Source organism: Crocuta crocuta, unplaced genomic scaffold (genome assembly GCF_008692635.1).
Source record: "Crocuta crocuta isolate KB4526 unplaced genomic scaffold, BGI_CrCroc_1.0 scaffold260, whole genome shotgun sequence".
Lineage (NCBI taxonomy): Eukaryota > Metazoa > Chordata > Mammalia > Carnivora > Hyaenidae > Crocuta > Crocuta crocuta.
The window spans coordinates 3,929,851-3,954,319 of NW_027527525.1; the positions used below are offsets into that span (position 1 = coordinate 3,929,851).

The 24,469-nt window shown below is 50.6% G+C and overlaps 3 protein-coding genes across 8 annotated transcripts in view; 2 read left to right on the forward strand and 1 right to left on the reverse strand.

Annotated features, from left to right (window-relative positions):
• Positions 1-12,581, forward strand: part of MTSS1 (MTSS I-BAR domain containing 1) — a 163,968-nt gene extending 151,387 nt beyond the window's left edge. Inside the window, exons 10-15 of one of the 5 annotated variants that reach the window (XM_077764317.1) lie at positions 1,194-1,404; positions 5,203-5,322; positions 6,167-6,361; positions 7,653-7,826; positions 8,097-8,259; positions 9,659-12,581. In XM_077764317.1, coding sequence (XP_077620443.1) covers positions 1,194-1,404; positions 5,203-5,322; positions 6,167-6,361; positions 7,653-7,826; positions 8,097-8,259; positions 9,659-10,359 — 1,564 coding nt within the window. In that variant the 3' untranslated portion in view covers positions 10,360-12,581. The remainder of the gene's footprint in view (positions 1-1,193; positions 1,405-5,202; positions 5,323-6,166; positions 6,362-7,652; positions 7,827-8,096; positions 8,260-9,658) is intronic. The other 4 variants (XM_077764312.1, XM_077764303.1, XM_077764320.1 and 1 more) reach the window with 4 other exon arrangements.
• A 794-nt stretch (positions 12,582-13,375) lies between these two features.
• On the reverse strand, positions 13,376-20,754 carry NDUFB9 (NADH:ubiquinone oxidoreductase subunit B9). The gene is made up of 4 exons (XM_077764330.1): positions 20,599-20,754; positions 17,431-17,623; positions 16,770-16,883; positions 13,376-13,604 (listed from the first exon to the last, which is right to left on the reverse strand). The coding sequence occupies exons 1-4, from the start codon at positions 20,697-20,699 to the stop codon at positions 13,473-13,475; spliced, it is 540 nt and encodes a 179-aa protein (XP_077620456.1). The 5' UTR covers positions 20,700-20,754; the 3' UTR covers positions 13,376-13,472.
• A 56-nt stretch (positions 20,755-20,810) lies between these two features.
• Positions 20,811-24,469, forward strand: part of TATDN1 (TatD DNase domain containing 1) — a 45,096-nt gene continuing 41,437 nt past the window's right edge. Inside the window, exon 1 of one of the 2 annotated variants that reach the window (XM_077764343.1) lies at positions 20,811-20,854. In XM_077764343.1, the coding sequence (XP_077620469.1) occupies positions 20,833-20,854 (22 nt within the window). In that variant the 5' untranslated portion in view covers positions 20,811-20,832. Of the gene's footprint in view, positions 20,855-21,242; positions 21,384-24,469 lie in introns of those variants that run through there. The other variant, XM_077764349.1, reaches the window with a different exon arrangement.

A 24,469-nucleotide genomic window follows, 5' to 3' on the forward strand; every position in this document is an offset into this window, starting at 1 on the left:
AAGCAAAAATTATGGTAATTATCCCCAGCAGCAGTGATTTCCTCTGGCACACTCCCCTATATCTGTCGGAACATTCGTTGTCAAGTAATTCTAGCCTAGAACAGTCACGCAGCCCTGACTACCTCATCAGCTGTCAGGGTCTGTGAAGTTTGACAGGAGCCTCTTGCCGGGAGCAGACGCCACACACTTTCTAATCCCAGCCTGGGTTGTTTATTCTAGGCCTTCCGATGCTTCCCTTTGTCCGTTCTGCTCGTTTGGACCGTGGGGCTTTGTTCAGCTTCCTGGGTTTTATAATCTGAGTTGCTAGAGTGCATACTTGTTAGAACCGCAGACGGAACGCAGAGCACCCAGAGGGGGTGCTTCTCGACATCCTGTTTACTGTTCACCTCGGAAGCAATAGCTCAGCCTCGTCTGCCTGTAGCTGTTGAAAGCTGCCTGCCTCTTACGAGGTGTGCTGTTCACACTGGGTCCGCAGATACTCTCACATAGAAATTCCTATGATCGGGGAAAGCCATTCATTAAAGCACCGACTCTGGTAATAGGAGGTAAAACACGTGAAAGCACTGAGTTGATGTGCTGATGTTCTTGACGACGGTCTTGAACCGGGCTCGTGGAGGATGAAATGTCCTTGAGAGGCCCCTTGGCACTTGCGTTCCCAAAGCGATGCTTGTCTGGGTTGACCTTGGTTTCCTGGACCCAGATGGTGCATCTAAGGGAGAGCTCTGAATATACTAACGAGCTGATGCTGGGGCTTTGGTGGCTTTCGCTCCAGGGTCAGGGGATTCTGCAAGCCGATGAGCAGATAAGATCATGCCACAGACATTAGGTCTCTAGCTCTGGCGGTAGATGACATGGCTGAATTCATTGGGTAGCCCTTGACTCTTTAGAATCCTGGGCCTCCGTGCTAGGGACACCTCACTGTACCATCAGAGAAGTGAGTCTTGGCGGACCTGCGTTACGACGGCTCCCACTTTTCTCCCCGCTTGCTCACATGAAGAAACCTCGTGTTTACTAGCTTAATGATTTGGTGTTTTGGAAACATGTCTTACCATTTGCCCAGCTTCTCTGTGGCACCCGGCTGATTACATTATGTTCTGCCCCCTCCCCTGTTCCGTTGTTTTCTGTTTGCCTCCTTACCCTCCCCCGTCCCTGCCCCTTAACCTTGCACGCCTGCGTCCCCTCCGCCCCCACAGCAGCCTGAACAGCGTCAACAGCAGTGACTCGCGTTCCAGCGGCTCTCACACACACTCCCCCAGCTCACACTACCGCTACCGCAGCTCCAACCTGGCCCAGCAGGCGCCTGTCCGCCTGTCCAGCGTGTCCTCCCACGACTCAGGATTCATTTCGCAGGACGCCTTCCAGTCCAAGTCACCGTCCCCCATGCCGCCAGAGGCCCCCAACCAGGTAAGGGGGCCCTGGGCTCCGGAAGCGGCTGTGACGTCTGGTGCCCGGACCACCATCACTGGCCGGCTCCAAAGACAGATGTTGGCTGAGGCAGACCCCTGTCCTCTCGACGCAAGAAACCTCTGGTTTAATTTCTCATCTTTAGATGTGTCCTTTCCCCAAAGGGTGAGAACTGTAAGTTGGGTTTGAAGCCTGTCTCCAGGGTGGTGATGGTCAAAGTCACCACATTGGTCTGGGGAGTCCTCTCAGGTAAGTAGGCGGATCCAGAGAAGTTTGGCTGCCCTCCGGCATCCCTGTAAGTGTCGGGCTTAGCATGACGCTTCATTAACGGACATGAGTGCAACGGTGGCTCCCTCTCCACCGCCATGTCTGCTGCTCTCTGAATGGCGGAGATTCTGTCCTTGAATGGTGCCTCGGAAACCTTCCTTGGCGCTCTCCGGTTCCTTTTAGCAATTGGTGTGAGGATGAGAATGAATCCTTAGAGCCCTTGCAGCTAATTCCCTGGGTGTTCTGCTCCTGGGAGAAGGGAAGGCGTGGAATCTTCCAGCCACAGTTGGGGCCGGCGGCTCCAGACCCAGCCCAGTGGGCCCGGCTGCAGCAGGAAGCAGGATCTGGACAGGGTACCGTGACGCCCTTCCCGCGCTGCCCTCGCCGACCTCTTTTCCCTGAGAGCCAGGGCCCTGGCTTCCCACTCAGTCATAAGCGGCACAAACAGCAGACACAGGGCATCGCCACCGGCCAGGGTGCCCCACAGTGCCACCTGCTGGGAGCACGAGGCTCCGCGCCTGCTGTACACACTGCGGTGACCCAGCCTTTGGCCCAAGATCCTTTGGACTCGGAAGGTCACGTGCTTATCTCGTATCCAGGTATCCAGTTTGCTTCTCTGTCACCGACGCTGTGTCCCGGCACCACCCTAGGACGTCCTGTGTCTGCTAATCCGTGTAGTCCCCCCGACAGCCACGTGCAGTACCGTTATCCCTGTTTTGTTGTGGAAACGGAGGCTCAGAGATGTGACTCACCCAGGCTGCACAGTGATGTGACCTGCAGGTTGGAGACCTGGACGAAGGGTCTCTCGCAACCAATCGAGAGCCCTTTCTGTTCTATCTCAGCTGTGAGGTGCCCCTGGGAGAGTGTTCTGGGGGAACGCTTCATGTAGAAAAAGCAGCTGAGGTGTTTTGGGAATTTGAGCCAGAAGATTTCTTGCCCGATGTGTCTGACGTTGGTGAACCCACAGGTTCTCAGCTCCATGGTCCCTTTGGCGTTTTTCAGCTGTCCCAGGAGACTGTGGCCTGTCTTCCTGGGGTAGAGACTCCCTTTCAGACAGAGACGTTCTGGGCCAAGAGCCATGACTTTGAGTTCTAACGCACTTGTCCTAGCTGGGGCGCTTTGGCTTGGTCTGAAAGGTGTCACCCGCCTGTCCCCCGCTATGTGGCAGACCTAAACCACACCTACCTGTGGGTCTTGAAAGCAGAGTGTGAATGGTTGAAAGGAAAACAGGAATTTGCAATTCTTCCAAGGCTATTCTAACGCGCAGCCTAATCCTGTGTGTGTTTTTAATCAACTGACAAATTAACAGAATATCGTGCGCTGACGCTCCTTTCTAAAATAAGAGAGGCCCCGTGCTCCAGCCTTCCTGCCAAAGACTGTGTGTGTGGATCAGGCCGAAGCGAGTGTCTCTGCTTCCAGTAGTGTTGAGGGAGCAGAAGTTGGCATGCTGGGATTTACTCAACTCTAAAAGCCGGTGCCTGAGTTCCTTGGCTAGCAACTCTAGGGTGCTGTACGGTAGTTTTAATAAGCTCGGGGATGCTGCAAAATTTAATAGAGAATTTTATTTTTTAAAAAAAGACATTACAGCTGCTTACAGCTGTAAGGTAGAGGGAAAGTTAAGGAAATTGTACAAGTCACGTGGACCAGAGAATCCAGTCCCCCAAAGTAATGTTACCTTATTTAGGATGAGAGGAAGGGCACACACATCTATAAGGGGCAGGAGCCCTTCATTTCTCCACTCGGTCACATGGGTCTCAGTCAATGCCAAGTGATGGCATAGGTTAAGAATTCACCCATTTTCCTCCACTGTGCCCTTTTCAAACTTTGTCTTAATCCACTCGTGTCCAGGAGCAGGGGCCACGTCTGTTGTGAGGGTCTCCTCCTGGAGCCATTCATTCCATCGAGGCAAGAGGTTCTTTAGGAAAAATGAACAGAAGCCAAAAGAAATAGGAACCTGCAGACCTGGAGTGGTTCATTGGTTCTTTTTTTCAAGTTGAATATACTTGAACTAGAGAGACCAAAATAAACAGGCCTAGTAAATTACAGTGATAACTGGCCTCTCTGTACACTTGATTAAGCGCTCTGTTCATAGATGGATGCATATAAAATTTCACGTTCTCTTCCTCTGTTAGATATTAGTGATCCCTATTCCAAAAATGAAAGAAATTGGAGATTTAGATTAAGGTTAAGATTCCTCTGCTGAGAAGTGACAGGAACGTAAATCCAAACCCTCAAACTTTGGCTCCTGAACCACCAACCGGACACAGAGTTTGAGGAGCCACCAGGGAATCCAGTGGGTAGCCCGTCCTTGCCTTGATTCTGCGGGACCCCGTGCAGTGAAGTGCCTTCTTGGAGCCTTGCCGCTTGCAGGATGGAGAGCTACAGCTCTGTCCCTTTGCCAGAACCTTTCTCCCTTTGGCCCTGAAGGAGGTGGACAGAAACACGAATCTGGCCTCCTTGGCAGTGAATGCAGGAACGCTTTTGAGGAAGTAACAGTAGACCCCAGTAGGGTTGGGCTTACTTAAACAAAAGGATGAGCCAGAGATTGCAGTTAGCAGTGAACAGAACTTAAATTCTTGGGTGTGCCCAAAGCACTATCTCAGGGGACCCAGTTTATATTGGAAGAGATGGTCTTTGTCATTCATCCACTCAGTAGTTTTGAGCACCTGTCACGGGACTAGAAAGTTGAGACGTAATAGCCCACGGGCACGGTCCCTGCCTATGAGCCAAATGTCAGGAGCCTGAGCTGGGGGCATGCACCCCGGCTGGCGCTGGAGACTGGCAATACTGGAGGCGTAATAAAGATCGGCGCAAGGAGATGTTTCCCAAGTCAGACCTCCTTTCTGTAATTAATGCCCCAGATCTCTCCAGATGCTCCGTCCCTCCCTAGATGGCCATAGGAAATGTTGCACTGACCTCAGGGCCTCACTGCCCCAAACCTGAAAATCCTTTCCTAGGCAGAGAAACCTAAAAACCTGTCCCGTGAAGATGTAGCTTCATAGCTGGAAACCACCCTCCATGGGTGCAGGGGCTGCATGTGACACAGGGAGAGGCCAGGGACTGGAAAGTGTGGAGCAGAAGCCCAAGCTGGGTGGTGGTGGTGGAGGGGGTTAATCCTCAGGCACCAAGTATGCCTGTGCCCCTGGGAGATAGCAAAGGCAGGCCCCCCTTGGGCCTCGGCTTGTGGGATGAGAAGAAATGTCCAAGGGAACATGGAGAGCCGCAGCGCCTGGCCAGTGTCAGGCACACACTAGACACACACACACCAGGGTCCTGGGGGGCTGCCCATCAGGCAGGCCCGGACCTTGCCGCGTCTCATGCTGCTTTTCGAGGGCTTGAAAGCCTCTGTGTGGGTGCAGCTTTGGCAAAGGGAAAAAAATAACCCTAACCCTCTGCTTCTCTCATCCTTCCCTCTTCTGTGTATATGTCTGTCTCTCTCTCTCTCTCTCTCTGTGCGTGCACTTCCCTGCCCCATCTTCTTGTTTTGATTTCCTGTTACTTTTGGTGGCCTGTGGTCCCTCCCTGCTGCAGAACTCGTCCAGCTCGGCCTCCTCTGAAGCCTCCGAAACCTGCCAGTCCGTGAGCGAGTGCAGCTCGCCCACCTCAGTCAGCTCAGGCTCCACCATGGGCGCCTGGGCGTCCACAGAGAAGGTGACCGGCTGGGCCCCGGCCACCGCGGCCACCCCCCCTCCCCTGCCCACCATCACTGTCACCGCCAGGAACCTGAAAGTCAAAGTCTGTAAAGTGCACCCCCGGAGCAGCCCCTCGTGGGGACAGAGAGAGGAACAAGGCTGAGGGCTTTTTCTTGAAAGGGTGCCTGGCTCCTGGACAATGACCTTGCAGTGTCCTGAGGGAGAGGAAGGGGTATGGGGAGCTCGGAGGTGGAAGGCTTCTTCTCAAAAGTGTCGTGCGCTCATCCATCCCCCCTCCCCCTCCCAAGCACCCCACCCACCGTGGCCTTGTCGCTGTACCGTTGGACGGGGACGTCTCGCTGCATCAAAGGCTGTGCGCTTTTCTGCCTTTTAGTTCGCCAACCCCCCTCTTCACCCCGATTTGGAATCTGCTCCTGAACAGTGTGATGATTTCAGAAACCCAGAATGAACAGTTTTCAGTTGATGCTTGAGAATTTTTTTAATTTGCATAATGAGATGAACAAATCACTATCACCGTGAAATTATGCTCCATTGGTTATAAATCATCCAAAACGGCAAAAAATTAAGGACACCGATCAATTTCCAAACTATTCTGAAATGGAGATAAATTATTTCTTTGACCGAACGCTTGTTTGGTGTCCACTGTGCGTTCTTCGCCCCGCGGCCCTTTCTCTCGCACCACTGGTCATCCAGGAGCAGCAGAGCCCGCCACCTGTTTTATTCATAAATACTCGGGTCTCCCTCCTCCCTTGAATGTCAATGCCATCTTGTACCTCCACACTCATCCTGTTATATTAATTTTATTTTCCTCCCCCCCCCTTTTTTGTTTGTTTTGTTTCCAGTTGTCTAACGGGTTTTCTCACTGTAGTTTGCCAAGTGAGTCCCATGTGGGGCCCGTGGGGGCAAGCCTTTCCCCTCATTGCCTGCCTGCCTCCCGCCTGCTCCCTCGGGTCACCTCTGTCCACCTTCCAGACTACGCTCATTATTACACCATTGGGCCCGGCATGTTCCCGTCATCTCAGATCCCTAGCTGGAAGGTTTGTGTCTCTCCTCCCTCCTCTCTTCCCCTCCTCCCCCTCTCATGGCTCTGTGCTCTCCCCCCTCTTCTGTCCCACGGTCCTCATCCTGATCCCCCCTCCCCGCCCCTTCCTTCCACACTCTGCCTTCCTCCCCATATAACACCTCTCCCTAAGAAAATTCCCACTGGGAAGAACCAAAAAGCAGCAGGCAGATCTGAGATAGAAATTTCCACGTGGAGCTGAGATGGGGGAGGCTCCCGTTCAGAAAGATTCATTCAGCCTGGTTAGAGGTTGGGCGGTGATCCCAGACACGGCACCGCAGGGCCGGCAAGCAGGTCCACGCTGCTGGGGGCCACTGTAGGGGGTCACTATTACCAGGGGCTGGGAGGGACTGCCCTCCTCAGCCATGTGCCCCAGACTTTTCCCTGGAGTCCCTTATTGGGCCATGGTAACGGAACCATAATCCAAAGTATGTTTTTGGCTTCCCATGTTTTATCTTCAAAATAAATGCAGACTTTTAGTCTCATTTGTTTTATATTAAAACACATTTGCTTTAATATAAAAACAAAGTTTTAAAATTATGTCCTAGTGAGTCCAACTGACGTGAGGAGGATATCCTACTTTATTGTGAGAGGAGGTATCCCGAATTTGAATAGTAGAGTAGCCTAGGCTGTGGCATTTAGAACAGGTCTTGACTTAATCCCTCACAGGTAGTGTGGACCCCTCAGGCCCCTCAGGGTCTTCCTGCTGACCCCAGAGGCCTTTGGTTCCTACGTGAAGGCCTCAGAGGGCACATCCTGAGGGCTCCTTGGGGGGGGGGCGGGGGGCGTGGGTCCAGTATCCCAGAAGCTGAGATCCAGCCTCAGGGCGAGTGGCTGAATTCCTTGAGTGCCCTCTGGTGGCCGTGTCGCTCAAGTGAAGACATTTGGGCTGCTGGAGCTGAGAGGGTTCCTTTAGACATCAGTACGGGGGAGGGGGCGGGCACCTTCCCTGGGGATGGGCTCTCCACTGGCTGGTGCCTTCAGACACCTTAGACAGTTGGTCAGCTGTTAGGTGGCTGAGTCTTGTTGAGGGCTTTTAATCTTTGGGCAGATATGAGGAAAGGGGAGGTACCCAGGGAGTCCCCAAAGGATTTTCCACTCCCTTCTTTTCAAGCTGGCTGGGGACATAGAAGGGCCTGCTGGCCTGTCCTAGCCTGAGCTTCCCCTGAGGGGGCCAGCCGCCTTCTGCAGGCAGCTGTCCGGTGGGTTCTGTGGCCTTCCAAATGGAGGCCGAGGCCCTGGGGCTTGACCACACTTGTTCTGTTCAGGACTGGGCCAAGCCAGGACCTTACGATCAGCCCCTGGTGAACACCCTGCAGCGCCGCAAGGAGAAGCGGGAGCCAGACCCCAATGGAGGAGGACCCACTGCTGTGGGTGGCGCGCCTGCAGCTGCCGAGGAAGCTCAGAGACCACGGAGCATGACCGTGTCAGCTGCCACCAGGGTAATGCTTTTATTCTCTGCCCTCTGGACCTGGCCAGCAGCAGGGGGGCCTAGTCAGCCTTGGGGCTGGAGGGACCTGAGCCCTGCCCCCCCTCCCCCCAACTCCCTGCTCTGTCTTGGTTAGAAGGCCTTCAGGGAAAAGACTTGTATTGAAATTTCTGGAGCCTCGGTAGGGTCCACAGACGGTGATGCAGAAGGGCCCTGGGGACATCAGACAGGGGATTCATGGCCCCTGTGGCTTCTCTGTGTCTCTCTTTCCTCCCGCGTGCAGCCTGGAGAGGAGATGGAGGCTTGCGAGGAGCTGGCGCTGGCCCTGTCGCGGGGCCTCCAGCTGGACACGCAGAGGAGCAGCCGGGACTCGCTCCAGTGCTCCAGCGGCTACAGCACGCAGACGACCACGCCATGCTGCTCCGAGGACACCATCCCCTCCCAAGGTATGACGCAGCCCGGGGCTTCCGGGCGGGCTTCCTGAGCGCTGGCAGGTGAGGAAAGGGGTGCCCTCCCTGCCGGGAGGGGGCAGAAGAATGAGCACAGCAGCAGCCGCGGCCGGCACACCGGCTTCAGAACCCCGGGAACGCTCCTGAGAGCTGACCTGTGGCCATCAGGCGGCTACCATTTCAGGTGACCGTCCGGTCAGCTTCTCTCGCATCTCACCATCCGGGTGCAGGGTAGCTCCCAGTGCGAACTCAGGTGCTGCAGATGAGAATCTGGCCACTTGTTTCGTAGCACTTTGTGCTAAGCTTCCCCATTTAAGAGGAGCGGCCGGGCCTCGCTCCAGTGCTTCTCCCATTCACGCTTACGGAAGGGCGTATTCTCACCTTCATTTCACGCGTTGGGCAGCGAGGCCCAGGGCCTGGCCCACACAGCTAACGAGCAGCGCTGGCGTTTGAACCTCAGGTCTGAAGGCCCAAGTTCTTCGCCTGTTCCCGCCAGCTCCCCTGCTAACACCACCTCCCTCTCCGCTGCACACGCAGACCAGCAAGATTGCGGCCGGGGCTAAGGCGCATCAGGGGGTGGTGACCAAATGTTGCAGCCCACCTGCCAGAGCTTCGAGGACTAACTGGGTGTCAGTGGAAGGCCATTTTGCTGTCCAGGGGACATTGAGCAATGTCTGGAGACATTTTCAGCTGTCACCTAAGGAGGGGGTGCTACTACCCTCTAGTAGATGGCCAGGGATGCTGCTAAATGTCGCGTAATACACAGCACAGCCCCCCTGCCCCAAGTGCCGGCAGCGCTGCTGCCGTCCAGAAACCTGCTCTAAGACGTTCACTCTGTATGCTTCTGCCTCCCGTGTGACTCCAGTGTTGAGAGGAGACACACCTGGCAGATGGCGCCTGTCTTTGTACCTGTTTTCGGGGGCTCGTTGCCAGTAGCTCCATTCTTTTTCCAGCCTTCGCCTGACCAGTCCCTTAAGAGATAGTAAGGTCTGTGGTCGTCTGTCTGAGGCTTGTTCCTCCTGTCGAATTCTGGAGTGTTTGTGGAGTTAGTTTCTTTTCTCTCCCCGTTCACCCCTTTTTCCTCCTGGAGCAGCTCGGCGGGTAGCCCTGCTGTAGCCCGACCTTCAGATGTGCTTCACCCCTCCACAGGGGTGTGTGCCCGTGACGTCCAGCACCGTTCTAGCACCCAGGGTTACATCGGGAGGACGAAGATCCCTGCCGGGGGGAAGGGGGGTTCTCAGATGTTGGGGGCCTCTAAGGATGGTGCAGAGATGGGGGCGGGCTGGGATGAGGGTGTGGGTAAAGCACCTGGTCTCTTGTGCCTTTCGTTCCTCCACAAAAGAATCAAAAAGCAAAGCTGCTGCCTTGGAGATTTCTAATCAGATCTTATCATCAGTTTCAGATTATGATTATTTCTCTGTAAGCGGGGACCAGGAGGCAGATCAGCAGGAGTTCGACAAATCGTCCACCATTCCGAGAAACAGCGACATCAGCCAGTCTTACCGACGCATGTTCCAGGCCAAACGCCCGGCCTCAACTGCCGGCCTCCCCACCACCCTCGGACCCGCTATGGTCACCCCAGGGGTTGCAACCATCCGACGGACCCCCTCCACCAAGCCTTCTGTCCGCCGGGGGACCATCGGAGCCGGTCCCATCCCCATCAAGACCCCCGTGATCCCTGTCAAGACCCCAACGGTCCCAGACCTCCCCGGGGTGCTGCCAGCACCCCCCGACGGGCCGGAGGAGAGGGGTGAGCACAGCCCCGAGTCGCCCTCTGTGGGTGAGGGCCCCCAGGGTGTCACCAGCATGCCCTCCTCAATGTGGAGCGGCCAAGCCTCCGTCAACCCTCCTCTTCCAGGCCCGAAGTCATGTATCCCGGAGGAGCACAGACAGGCGATTCCAGAAAGCGAGGCCGAAGACCAGGAAAGGGATCCCTCAAGTGCCACTGCTTCCCCAGGCCAGAATCCGGAGAGTGAGGCTGCAGACCTGAGCCCGAGAGATTCGCCGCAAGGGGAAGACATGCTGAACGCCATCCGAAGGGGCGTGAAACTGAAGAAGACCACGACAAATGACCGCTCCGCCCCTCGCTTCTCGTAGGCTCTCTTAGGCTCCCAAGAAATGCTGCCAGTGGGGAAGGAACTGTTTAATCCATAAAACCTAATTTGTCTCGATCCATTCCAATCTATAATCAGACAAAAGATTTTGTAGGCAACTCAGAATACAGCTCTTTTGAAAGTACTCGACACCTTTAGATAAGAATTAAAAGCAACATACGTAACTGACATAACTTTGATCTTTTAATTTGTAAATATTGAGTTTTCTTTCTGCACATTTTAATCTTAAGTTTCCCTTTTGATTTTTCTGAAGGTGCCAAATTCCATTTAACTTTTTTACAAGTCTTTGTAAAATTTTAAATGCATAATGGGGGGAGGGGTCGGGACAGGGGAACCACGAAGTAGTTAATTTCAGAAGAAAAGGATAACTATACTTTACTTTTTCTTTTCTCTTTTTTTCTGCAAGCTTTTGTAGATGCATTGTTAGTAGTCTGGCTTAGAAGCAAATTCAAGTTATTTTAATGTACAAACAAAACGGATAAAGGGGTAAAATCTTCACTTAAATGTAGTATGTTCTCGCTGAGAAAAGCAGGAGGAACAATTGATGAGCAATATTCAGAAACAAGTGAATCTGGAAATGGTAGACTCTGTTGGGATTGGGGGGAGGGCCGTGGGAGGGGCACACTGTCAACATAGCCGATCCTGTTAACATTTAAGAGTAGCCTCGTAGGTTGAATTTCTAGTATCTTCATGGTAAATGCATCCGAATAAGCCATACCGGATTGCAGTGTTTGTTTCTGTAGGGTGTTTAAGGACTTCCTTTCTCCCACGATTCCTCTTGACTGCACACAGCTGCCGCCTCCAGTCCCATGCATGCTGCTGCCGCCGGCTCGACCTAGACCCCCCCACTTCAGTTACTCATCTCTTGTACCCACTTTCATGGGATCCAAATACATCCAAAAAGGGTAAGGCAGTTTGAAAAATGTGAAAGACATTTTAAAATGACGATAGCAGGGAATTCTTAGATATAGCAAATGCCTTTTACTTAACTGTGCCCAGCAGGCTGGGCGCATTGAAAAGCCCAAATATTTTGAAAAAACTCGAGCGGATTTAACAAGGGTAACCAGCTTGGAATCTAGCAACTTGCCAATGTGTTTACCAATCTGGGGGCTTGTTTTTCTTATCTTCTTTTAAACAAATGGCAGTGAATTGGCATCATATCAAACACTGAAGAGAGGAGGATTTATTTATTGTCACTGGGAATCTGACCACTATACTGTCCCTTTTTTTGTATTCTAGGTAATGTTTTTGGAACGGATTTATGTCTTTTCTTATTTTAAGTGAAAGTTCGGTTTGTTCTAATGCCCATTCCCTAAAGCCAACAGAGATTTGTAGGTTTACAGGGCATCTTGTTTGCAGAAGCCAACTGGGTTTGAGAAAACCCAGCAGGCACCGTAAGCAGTCAGGTCTGTTCCTCCGCAGGAATAGGAGCTTGGAGGGTCCCCCAGCCCCTGCAGGTTTCTGTTGGCACTAACCTTCAATTACATAACCTTATGCTTTAATACATAAGTGCATTGGATGTGAGAGTAACGTACCTGTATAGTCACTGTTCTGTATATTAACATTTAACACCGCTGTGATTGCTCAAGGGCATTTTCTGTTCCGGCTTTAAAGCAAAGGCATGATTATTAGAAACTATTTAAGCTTTTTTTTCCTTTGAAAAACAAGCTCCTTCTACAGAATATAAGCAACAGTAGTGCCTGTGGTTAGCCCACCAATCTTGATGACTAAAAGTAGCTGATGCATTGTGCATATGATGCTTGAGATGGTTTTTGCAAAAGCAGAAATCACTGCAAGGTAATTACAATAGATAAAAGTGGTATTTTAAACCTTCGAAATAAATGGATGTGACTGTACCTTGGTACAGCTTTTCACGTGTTTAGTTTTTAAACGTTAGTATAATCTGAATAAATTTAATATAAAATGTTGCCAAATTCAATGTAGAAAGAATGTGACGAAACACCTTGGGTAGTTCTGTTTGTGTTTTTGCATATTGTAAAAGCAGTGTCACAGCTAAAAATAAAGAAATCGTTTCTCAAGGTAAATTATTGTGGTTTAGTTGCTAGTTTGTACTGAGAGTTGACCTCTCCCTGTGCAGTTTTTTGTTCTAAACTTGTATAAATAACAATTGTGTAATGTGTCTCCCTTCTACCTTGTAACAATTGCTTCAGCCTACATTATAAATAAAGAACCACTAGAAAAAAAGAAAACGGTATTTCAAGACTTATTAAAATTCAGTTGCAAGTCCTAGTTGGTTGTCAGCAGCAGCCCAGAGACTCGGGCTGGACTTCCTCAGAAAATCCACAGATCGTTTTTTGTGGTGGCTGTGAGCCCCCAACAAGACTAGCTAGCTCAATCAATGAACTATCTGAACCCAGTCCTAATGAGTTATCACCAACTAAAAGCAGGTGGGTTTGGCTGATGATTTTAAAAATGGCTCTAGCGTTTAAAGAAACTTCTTCCAACATCCTGAGTTCTCTGTGGGAGAATCGTTCCCTGTGAGTCTACAGACCATCCAGGCCACGGGAGAGGAAGCAAGGCTGGAACACTGCCTCCAAAATAAGTGTCCCAGAGTTTCATCTCAGACTGGACCCTTTCACCGCAAGCCCCAAACTGCACCCCCCCTGAGTGAGCCCCATAAACGCCATGCTTATGTGTTCAATGTGCTGTTTTGAGTTTTCCCTGTAACCAAACCAACATCTCATTCGTGGCATCTTTAGAAAACCAAAGATGGTGTCTCAAGTCCTTAATCCTTGCACACCTTCTCTGGACTTGATATTCCTTCCAGCCACCAAGCCTTCAACTAGAGTTTGTTAACTAATCCTCAGAGTGACTCCGTATCTGGTTCTGTGCGTGTCCCCGATAACCTGTGCTATGGACAGGACTCACTGCGGCAGAGGACACTTGACCACACTCCACATACTTCTGGCACAGGTGGTAGGAGATGACAGCGGCCCAGTCACTCGGTGTCACATTAACGCGCAGATGAACACGTCAGCCACACCATATGGAGTTATTTTTATTAGGGCAAGTGTGTACATGGTCTGGAACTTACTCCACTTGCAAGCGTAACTGGTGAGGCGTCTTCCTCTCAGTCTACATGGGCCGCTCCCGGGGCCTGGTCACAATATGCCACCACAGAGGGGGCAAATCGCCTTCCTTTCGGGCTGGGGGCAAAGCTTCAGTGTTGGGACCACCGAGCGGGGTTTCCTCCTGCAGCTGCTTAACCTACAAGGGGGAAGGGAGGAGCAGTTAGAGTCAAACTGACTGGGAAATACGCTGCAGGGAAGTCTCCGCTTTGACTCTGTGTCACATTTACATGCTTTCTGGCTTTTACTACTGCGAAGGGTGTATATATACCTGCCTTATTTTTATACCCACAGTTTAACTAAGAAAAACAGTTCTCCTTAAAGGTTCTCCCTTTTTTTTTTTTTTTTTTTTTTTTTTTTTGGANTATCATATCCTGAGCCGAAGTCGGACGCTTAACCAACTGAGCCACCCAGGCACCCCAAGGTTTTCCCATTCTTAAAACAGCAAAGCCAAGAAACCCTCCTCCCCTGTCTCTTACTCACTAAGCAAAATCTTGATAATTACCCCTTTTTACGGTCCCCCACCTGTACCCCCTCAAAAGACTTACTTCTGTGTCTCAGCTATGAGCTCTCCAAAAGCACCAATAGGAAACCTTAATTCTTCTATGTTAGAGATACTCATTTTAAAGCCTCTCAAACAGCAACCAGAACAAGACATAACATGAAATCACACNGAGGACACGGAAGAGACCCACCGCCAGAGCCAAGATTTTCTGAGCTTCCTTCAGAAAAAGTTCTGGATTGGGGGTGGCCGGAGCCTCCAGCATATGGCTGTTGACTCCTGCCGAAGAGACGAGCGGGGGTACAGGAAGAACGTTTCTGCGGTCACCTCACCAGTGACTGACTGCTCTCCAGGAATAAATGCTCCCACCCGCCTCCCAAAACAGGACACGTTCCTCAGCGAACACTGCCCTGCCTGGTCACAGTGACTCTCCTTCCCCTCCTCCCTGGCCGAGGACTTCCGGCAGGCGACACCCTGGGCCTTATCACAAGATCCCATATGACTTTCAGAATCGTCAATCAAATGTCCCACTATCCAAGCGCGGTGCCCGTCTCCGGCTCGTGCCTAAATGTCCCTGTGAAGATGCTCTTGAAACTTGACAGCTGGTTCACAGATCTTCTGACCCAACTTGCCCTTCTCTCTCCATCAGCCTCCTGTCTTAGTGCCTACTTGACCCACTTAGTTCCCGCCGGGACAATCATGGAACAGCCTCCAGGCTCCTGGCACTCTCCACAGGGCAAACGGTAACTGCCCACCTTCCGGGCTACCCCGGCAGCTTGTATTGCTGGAAAGAAACAACTGCTGCAGCCTGGGATCCCAGCACACGAACCACTCCCAGCTTCAGCGGGGCCTTCCCCGCCCTGGGCCGGCTCCCTGCCCCCGCCCGCTCCCCGCCCGCAGGGCCCCAACAGGCTGCGCCCACTTCGTGCCTTTCCCTCCTTGCCAGAAACCAGAGGCCACCCCACAAAACTCTCCTGCTCCTCTCACCAAAGCTTCTGGCCCAAACGTCCCTCCACGCATCTTTCGTCCAATTCTCTCGAAGGAGGAACCCGTTCTCCTTTCCAAGGCCTCCACACACGCCTGGGATCCCATCCCTCGTCTCAAAAGCGTTCCTCCTTGACCCGTTCGCCTCGCTTCGATGCTGTCAGTTTCGTCCCCGGCCTCACCGCACGCCCACCCGCACTGTATTTCTTATCCTATGCCTTGGCCTCCAGTGGCAGTTCTAGAGAACGTCACAAGAACGCCCCTCCCCCACCCCACAGCGGCCTTCTCGCTCTTCCACCCGCTCCCACCAGTGCGGTTAAACCCTCCAAAAGGCTCTCAAGGCCACTAATGAATGCCCTTCCCGTGGCCGCAGTCTGTGGATGTGATTTCCAGGCCTCACTCTATTCCACCTTTTAGCAACTTTGAGCAAAGGTGACCAAGGCTGAGCGGCCATTCCTGAATCACTTTCTCCCGGCCTGGCTGTCCCCCTTCCCCCTGCTGGGTGCCCTGCCGGCTCCGTTCCTGGCTGCACAAGGGGCAGCGCCTGTGATTTTCTTCTCTCCACTCTCTTAAGGATCACTTATATTTCCGTGCCTTCTATTTTTTAATGTTTATCTGTTTATTTTTGAGAGAGAGCACAAGCTAGGGAGGGGCAGAGAGAGAGAGACACAGAATCCGAAGCAGGCTCCAGGCTCTGAGCTGTCAGCACAGAGCCCGACACGGGGCTCCAACCCACGAACCGTGAGATCATGACCTGAGCCCAAGTCAGCTGTCCAAATGACTGAGCCACCCAGGTGCCCCTCTGTGGCTTTTAAAACAATGGATAGGTCACAAATTTCTATTTCGAGCTCAAAGCTCTCCTTTGAGTTCGCAATTCCTACACCCAAAGTCACCTACTGACATCTGCACTTAGGTCTCACAAGATTCTCAAATTTAACAAACTGAAAACCAAGTGCTTGCTTGTCCCTCTGACTCCTGTTTTCTCCTCATCTTCTCTAGCTCGATAAACCATCACCGAACTCCAGGTGCTAATGCTTGAAACCTGGAACTCATTCTCGATTCCTCCCTGCCCCTCACGCACCCCCACACTCAGCCACCCTTCACGTCCCTCCAAATGACATCCCGAATCGATCCCTGCCCTGTCTGCCGCATCCGCCCTGCCGTGGCTGCCATGGTCTGACTAAGGGTGACACCCCCCGGACGGCCTCCGCACCCCCTCCCGCCCTCTCCAGCACGGCCTTCTCGTCACAGCAACGCTCAGCTTTTAAAAATGTAACTCGAGGGGTGCCTGGGTGGCTTAGTCGGTTAAGCGTCCGACTTTCACTTAGGTCATGATCTCACGGTTCCTGGGTTCGAGCCCCACGTCGGGCTCTGTGCTGACTGCCAGCTCAGAGCCTGGAGCCTGTTTCAGTCTGTCACTCCCTCTCTCTCTGACCCTCCCCTGCTCACGCTGTCTCTCTCTCTCTCTCTCTCTTAGAAATAGATAAAACAATAAAAAAAAAAAATGTAACTCGGACCTGAGGAGTGAAAAGTGTCTGAGGCGCTGGTGGAGAGGTAAGTTAAGGGACAGGCAGGGATGGAAAGCAGGTCAGAGTGAGGAGGAGGAAGAGCAAAATTAACAGAAAAGCCAGACATTGTCACCTGTCTGCGAGAAGGCTGTGAACGCCACATTTAACACACCCTAGAACGGCAGGACATCTGGGAGGCAAGGGGCCACGGTGACTGTCATCACCGGAACCTGGGCCTCTGTGCACGGGGAACAACACCCGAGCTCCCTCCCGGGGCCGAGCTCCGCGGCGAAAGGCAGGGAGGACTCACCTCCCGCTCCCAGCTCTCCCTCCGCAGCTTCTTCCACTGCTCTCTCTTGGCAAAGTAGTCTGGGTACATTGCCTTCTCGGACGGATGCCAGTCATCTAAGCACCACTCAGGAACCTGTATGGAGACGAAATCACCGTGTTGGCCCAAGGGAGGCACTGACGTGCCAGCCACAGGGCCTGCCCGGGAGGCGAAGGCAAGAGTGACGGGGCAGCCTTGCAAGCACCGCACGCACCAGACTTTCTGGCACTGCGCGGCGGGCAGCAGAGGGCTCCTCAGAGTCCAAGAGCCCAGGGCCCAGAAACCTCCAGGCCGGACCAGAGGGGACTGGCACCATGCCTCCCCGACCCGTGCTCTCTTCACGCTCTGTGGAATCCTTACCCGTAACTGCTCTGAAATACTAAGCACCAATCCAAATTGGTTACCTTTAAGATGCAAAAATGGGTTTTATATACCAATTTAGCACCTTGCTTTCTCAAAAACGATACCGCAAGACCCTGGAGCTGAATTTCGAAAGAAAAGCCTAAATGTCACCCGGGAGAGAGGAAACAGACACCCGCAGAAAAAGTATTCACAACTGTCAGAACGTAGGCCTCGCTGCCCCCCGCAGGGCAGGTGGTTTGGGGGAACAGTGTCTGTGGCCGCCCCCGCGACGCTCGCCCACCTTGTAGCACTCGTATCTCTCGTAGGAGGTCCCTCCTGGAGACTCGGGGAAGGTGTAGGGCTGAGGGTGCTGGTTGTGCCAGAATTCTTCCTCGGCCTCCCTCAGCAGTTGGGTGGCCTTCACCATATCCTTTTCATTCTTATGTTCTTCAAACCGGGCTCTCAGCAAACAAGCAAAGTAGCGGTATTTGTCCCTTAAATCAAAATGGTTGTGGAGATGAGAAACGTGATCTACTCCACTGAGCAGGATTACTGCCTGACAAAGAGGCTGTACTTCCACTAACCCCTCTGGACGTGTAGCATGACTGCCTGGACCTTCCCTGGGCCCTGCCAACAGAGGAGCCACATCGTTAGGACTGCTTCCTCGGCAGTCCCCTGAGACCCACAGTAAAAACCAACAGCCAAAAAGCAAAAACAAACTAAAAAACACACCAAAAAAACTGTATTAGGGGCACCTGGATGGCTCAGTTTGTTAAGATTCCAACTGTGGCTCAGGTCATGATCTCCCTGTTTGTGAGTCTGAGCCTTGCATCGGGCTCTGTGCTGACAGCTGAGAGCCTAGAGCTGCTTCGAATTCTGTGTCTCCCTCTCTGTCCCTCCCCTGCTCACGCTCTGTCTCTCTGTCTCTCTCTCAAAAATAAACATTAAAAAAAATTTAAAACACTGTACCAAAAACCTAACCACCTTCCCCACACTCTCCTTCAAAAGAAAGAATGCAGATTCAAACAACAAAAAAATAATTTGCAAAAGAGAAAAACTATAGCCTCTGTAGGATCATTCAACACTCATTCAGTGACAACTTACTGAGTTCCCTCCTACTTTGTGCGAGGCACTGTGCTAAATTCTGGAGATACAAAGATGAGCAGGAAGGGAGGTGTTAACACGGCAGCTACACTGCCTGAATCAGTCACATCTGAGTTTGAATCCTGACTCGGACACTAACTGCAGGTCTGCAGGCAAATTAAAGTCAGGTTCTAGAAGAAACGATAGATAGAGATCATTTAGCCTTTCAATAACCCAAGCCACAGATGAGACGGGCCTGAAGCAGGCAACTGAGACGCTAGGAGACAGAAGAGAGACATTTACGTTACAGAATCATGAGCACGTCCGCTAAAATCGGATTGGCTAGGACTCAATCTTAGCTTACTAGCCATGTAACCTGGGGTAAATTAATGTCTTTAGGCCATGGTTCCTCCTCTACAAGTACCTAGATCTTAGACTTTTCCTAAAGATTTGATAAGCCAAATCATATCACACTTCCGACAGTACTTCCTCTGCTCTATGTCAACTACTAATATTATTACCGTGGAGAGGATTTACAAGAATCAGTATCCAATTATACACAGCACACAAGTACACGTGTCACTGGCAGAGCGGTAAGTAGGGAGTATGAGAACGATTCTAAGACTTAACGCTGTGTGGCTGAGTAATGCCACTACTAATAATGCCATTAGCGGAGACAGGGAATTTGGGAAGAGGATCAGAAGGAGGCAGCAAAAAAAGAGTTTGGTTTTCAGGCATTAAGACAAGTTGACTTTCAGAGAACAAAACAGTTGGCAAACAGCTCTACACACAAGCGAGTGTAGGTGGGAACTCAAGTCCTAGCATTAAATGAGGCTCCCTGAAGTATATACACCAATAACCAAGGACGGAACCATGGAGAACAAACAGCACTGAGGACAAAGGGAGGAAGGAAAGTCCCAGGAGAGGACATCAGTACGACTTAAAAAACGCTGAGTCAATGTTATCATAGGAGATGCTTTCATTCTTTCCTCCATAATATTCCCAGATGCAGGGGCGCCTAGGTGGCCCAGTCAGTAAGCATTCGACTCTTGATTTGGGCTCAGGATAGGATTTCACAGCTTGTGAGTTCAAGCCCCACATCAGGCTCTGTGCTAACTGTGGAACCCACTTGGGATTCTTTCCCTCTCAGGTGCGCGCTCTCACAAATAAATAAATAAACTTAAAAAAAATCCCCAGATGCAATTCAGTGTTACCTGAATCCTTGAGAGCTCAACTTCCTTCATCTTTATAAGACTGATAATTCTGTTACCTGTTTACATGTCCATCTTCCCCATTAACCCATGAGCTGCTACAAAGGAGAAAGAGGACTTACTAATTTTTGTTTATTTTGTAGCCAGCACAGAACCTGAACTGCAAATTGTCAGATGAATGAATGAGGAAAATCAGGGAAGAGACTAACAATTCTACAACGTTCAGCCTGCCCACCTCTCTGTCTACAGCAAAGCGAAATAGGTGAATGGCTTTCCAATAATCACAACTATGCAATCCGGGCTTCAAGGATACCCTCCACAACTTTTTCAGACCCACTTGGTTTTCCATCATTTAGCGCTTTTTCCCAGGTAAATGGGAAAACCCATTTTAAAATAATTTAGCTCGTCTCCTGGGACCAGGCTTTAGGCTTCTTATGAGGCCTGGCATCTACACATCTTGGGTTGCTACCAGGCACTGCATCTAGGTCATGAAAATCTATGTGTTTGAAGACTATGTCCTAAGACTACTCTCGGATGGAAAGAGAGAAGAAAGACGAGAACTATGTGGCTGGTAAAGAATTCTGTGAATGTAAAAATGGTGGAAAGGGCTGGATGAAGCTAAGGAAAGGAAAGCCGACTCCAGGGGTGGGAGACTGATGATGTATTGGGGTTAGGCATCTGTTTAAAATCTGGCCCAGCCCCCAGCTGGAGGGATTTGGCAAGTTACTCTATTTCCTTACCTGCAAAATAAGGCTAAATAATCCCTGACTCCTAGAGTTGTTTTGAGGGCTAAAGAAAACAATATACTATTGCTAACATTAAGAATAAGGGGCGCCTGGGTGGCTTAGTCGGTTGAGCGTCCGACTTTCGCTTAGGTCATGATCTCTCGGTTCGTGGGTTCGAGCCCCGNGCTTTAGGCACTTTATTTCATTTAATCGTCATGCGACCCTCTGAACTGGTCTTGCATCGTTGTTCTTGAACAGATAACTGAGGCCTAGGCTAGATAAACAACTCTTCAAGGTCTCGCTCGCAGCTAGGGGCGACGAAGCCTGGATTCGAACCCGGGTCTACGGCCGGCTTCCCACTTCGTCCTCCTTGTCCTTGAGCCGCTCGGTCCCCCGAGGCCTGAGGATCCCAGGGACCACCTCCCCGCGCCCTCGGTCCCCCTCTCCCACCTGTGAACACAATACGACTCCAGGTGGCGCAGCGCCCGCTTATAAAGCCGCAACACCTTCTGTTGGTGGGTCAAGTAGGCACCGGGGGCGCAGAACGCCATGATGGCCCGCTTCCACCAGCGGCCGCGGGGGCTCCCGGGAAGCCGGAGGCCGGGCCGAGGGGCGGGGCGGCCGGAAGGGCGGGACGACGGACGCCACTTCCGCTTCCGCCGGGGAGGAGCCTGGGCTGCAGCCATGAGTCGCTTCAAGTTTGTGGGTGAGTTCCTTGCGGATTCTTGGGCTTTACTGACCGCACGCGTCTCTCACCGCGGCCGGGGACCCAGGATTTGAGGTCTCCCGCCTCTTGACGGTTGAAAGGGCACACAGTGGAAGAGGGGCAGGGAGGCTTCTGGCTGCCGTTAATGTTCTGGTACTCGGCCTGGGGGCTGGTTTCGCGGTGTGCTCATTTGTGAAAATTAACAAGCTGTACAGTTACGATGTATGCTCTTTTCAACATATGTATTGTATTCAGTAACAAAAGGTAGCGAAACTACCGAAAGAAGAGGCCATTTACTGTTTTCCCCTCCCCTTGACGGGGAGGATGACAGCTTCGAGGGACCCGTTCACTCAGTAATTCGTGCGTTCGTATCACAGTTACTGGGCGCCTCTGGTGGGCCAGGCACCGGTCTAGGAACTCAAGGCACAGAGACCGTCCCTTATCGGCTGGGATCACCATCCGGTGGAGAAACTAGAGGACGCACATAGTGGGGTGTTACTTGACGAGGACAATAATCCGCTCACCATCGGTACGACAAGAGGGAGAATGCGACAGGAACCGAAGGGGGAAGAATATTTACTACCTGGCACCTGGAAAAACTTGAGACATTGTGAAAGCTAGGGTTGGAAAGGTAACTTGGGACTTAAATGTCTGGCTGATTTTACTTTTACGGCGTAGAGAGTGGAGCTTCGCAGGCTTCTAACCTTCATAGGTTAAGTAAATCGTGGGGTGCCAGTTATGCCCCAGGAACCTTGGGCTGTGCGTTATTACAGCAGTGAGTGAAGCTGGGCATGATTCTTGTCATTGTGGCGCTTGCAGCTACTTGAAGGTGGGAAATGGCAGTGATCACATCTCGGCTTTAATAAGGCAATCCTGACAGCTACTGTAGGTTTGGTGGGGGAGGGGGAGAGCTAGGGAAACGTTTCCAAGCTTGAACTAGGGCAGTGGAAAAGGGAGAGAGAAATACAAGAGATGTCTGTATGCACCATTTGGCAGCAGAGTGTTGATGGCAGTAAGAAATGTGCACAGTCAGATGACTCAGGGTTGGGATAAATACCTAAATATGGATGGAAGCATGATTAGTTTGGCAATGGGGAGGAGATGTATCGAGAGCCATGCGAATTAGGTTAAGTTTGAGAGTCTTAATAGGATATCCAGCTGAAGACGTTCACTGGGCAATTGGAAATGTAGTCTGAGAGAGGTAAGGATTATAAATTGAGATCTGAGAGTTATTTATTTTTAATAAATTTGTCAGTTCTACTTTTTTAAAAACTATTTATTTTGAGAGTGTATATGTGCAGCAGAGGGGGAGGGAGAAAGAGAACCCCAAGCAGGCTTTGCACTGTCAGCGCAGATCCCGACGTGGAGCTAGAACTCCCACACCGGGAGATCATGACTCAGGCTGAAATCAAGAGTCGCTCGCTTAACCGACTGAGCCACCCAGGTGCCCCCAATCTGAGAGTTATTTTGAGCAATATGTTTTACCAAAGACTTTGTGCTAACTTTGTCGAACTATGAGAGAATCTAGGGGTGCAGTTAATTTTCAGACTGAAGAGGTATGTACAGTCAGAGTTCTGTACCATCAAAGCAAGTGCAGGGGAGAGTGTGTTAAGTGCCACGAAAGAAATTTAAAAATGGTGTAGGAGAGCCTGGGGTGGGGGTGGGGGAACAATCCTCTATGGCTGTAGACCTTTTCCAGGTGTGGTACCTGTCCGCCTCTCCGCTCCCATCTGTGATATAATTGATGGGAAGATGGGCCAAGAGCCATGAAGCAGTACACACAGAAAAGACTTATTTGTGACATAAAACTAAATCCCCGTCTCCAGTCATGTCTCCTTCAGCCCATCGTTCATATAGTCTCCAGTGTGGTCAGTATAAAACTCGACTACATTTTTCTTCTGCTTCAAATCCTTCAGTTCCTGTCCTCGGGAGAGTTGAAGTACCCTGACAGAGCATACAAAACCTTTCCGCGTTCTGGTCGTGCCCACTTTTTCACTCTCATCCCTGCTATCCTTGAAACACTTGGACATGTTGTTTCTTGCCTCTGACCAGGTTTTACAGTGGCAGTTTGGGGCCGTGAAGTCACTTCTGTCTCTAATATCCTACTGACTCCCATCTTGCCTGGTTGATTTTTACTTGCTTTTTGAGACTTCGTAACTCTACCCTTTAACACATTATTTTATGATATTTATGTGTCTGCCTTTCCCACTAAACCTTTTTTTTTTTTTAAGGCAGATAACCAGTAGTATGTCTTTGTTTCCCAGGGGCTTAGTACAGTGACTGTTCAATTGAAATAGGAATGGGTAAGACAATATATGTAGTTTTGGTACTATGGTGAAAGAAAATTAATGAAGGAATTTTAACCAGAGACGCTAGGAAAGACTTCTTGAAGAAGGTGGGTATAATTAGGATACATTCTTTTTCCCGTATGATCTTCATTTCTACTTTTCTGAGATAGCTGGTGTTAAAATTTTTAAGTACAGTAAAACCTTGGTTTGAGAGCTTAATTTGCTCTGGAAACATGCTTGTAATCCACAGCACTTGTATATCAAAGTGAATTTCTCTGTAAGAAATAACGGAAACTCAGAAGATTAGTTCCACTCAGAAGAAGATTTGTAATGTACAAAATAAAAAAGAAAATACAAAATATAGAGAAAAAGAAATTAGCCAGCACTTACCTTTGGAGACCATCATAGCTGGTATGAGGGAGACGGAGAGGAGGGTTATAATGTAGGATGACTTTCACTATCACTATTGGATGCTGACTACAGAACAGTAATAATAAACTCTTGTCACATACTGTATTTCACGTAACTGGCCATAAGGCAGCAGAGGAAAGGGTCTGTATCTGCAGGCATCCTCACCTAGAATGAAGCAAATTACTCCTAAGCTTACTCTTGTCCGGAAAAAGCAAAGGACTGTCCATAGGTGCTTTGAAGTGACAAAAAATACACGAGTGCCAATTGTGGTTCCCTTACAACGTTCTGAAAAATCACTGATTTTTGCCAAACACCGCAGTCTGAGTCCGAGCATCCGAGCATGGGAGACGATCACTCACAGTCCCGCAGTGAGAGGGAGAGAGAAGACCCATTAGTTCAGTCGTGAGCATATGACGTGTCACGTACTACTTGTATTGCAAGATGTTGCTCGTTTATCAAGTTAAAATTTATTAGAAATGTTTGCTTCTCTTGCAGAACACTCGCAGAACAAGTTGCTCACAATCCAAGGTTTTGGTGTGTATTCTTCCCTTGTTGTTCAATAGGTTTATACAAGAAAGTGTTTTCCAGGGGTGGCAGGGGTGGTGTGTAACTCTTGACTGTTTACATTTCTTTGGATGTTTTGTGTATATCTTTGGAATAACACAGTGCTCTTTTTAAATTATTTTGTCCCCTAAATCTTCCAAAGTAAAATTGATACTTCAGGAAATTTCAAAATGTTACATACTCTGGAACACCCCTAGTTTGAGAAGCACAGCTTTAGATGATTCCTATTCTAGCCCCTCCCCCTGCCGCTCCCATGAGAGCAGCTGGCAGTAGTTAGTAACTACCTCTTGGGACCATCCAGCTGGGGCTTTTAGGGACCTAAGATTTATTTGTAGTTGTTGTTTTTCAACAG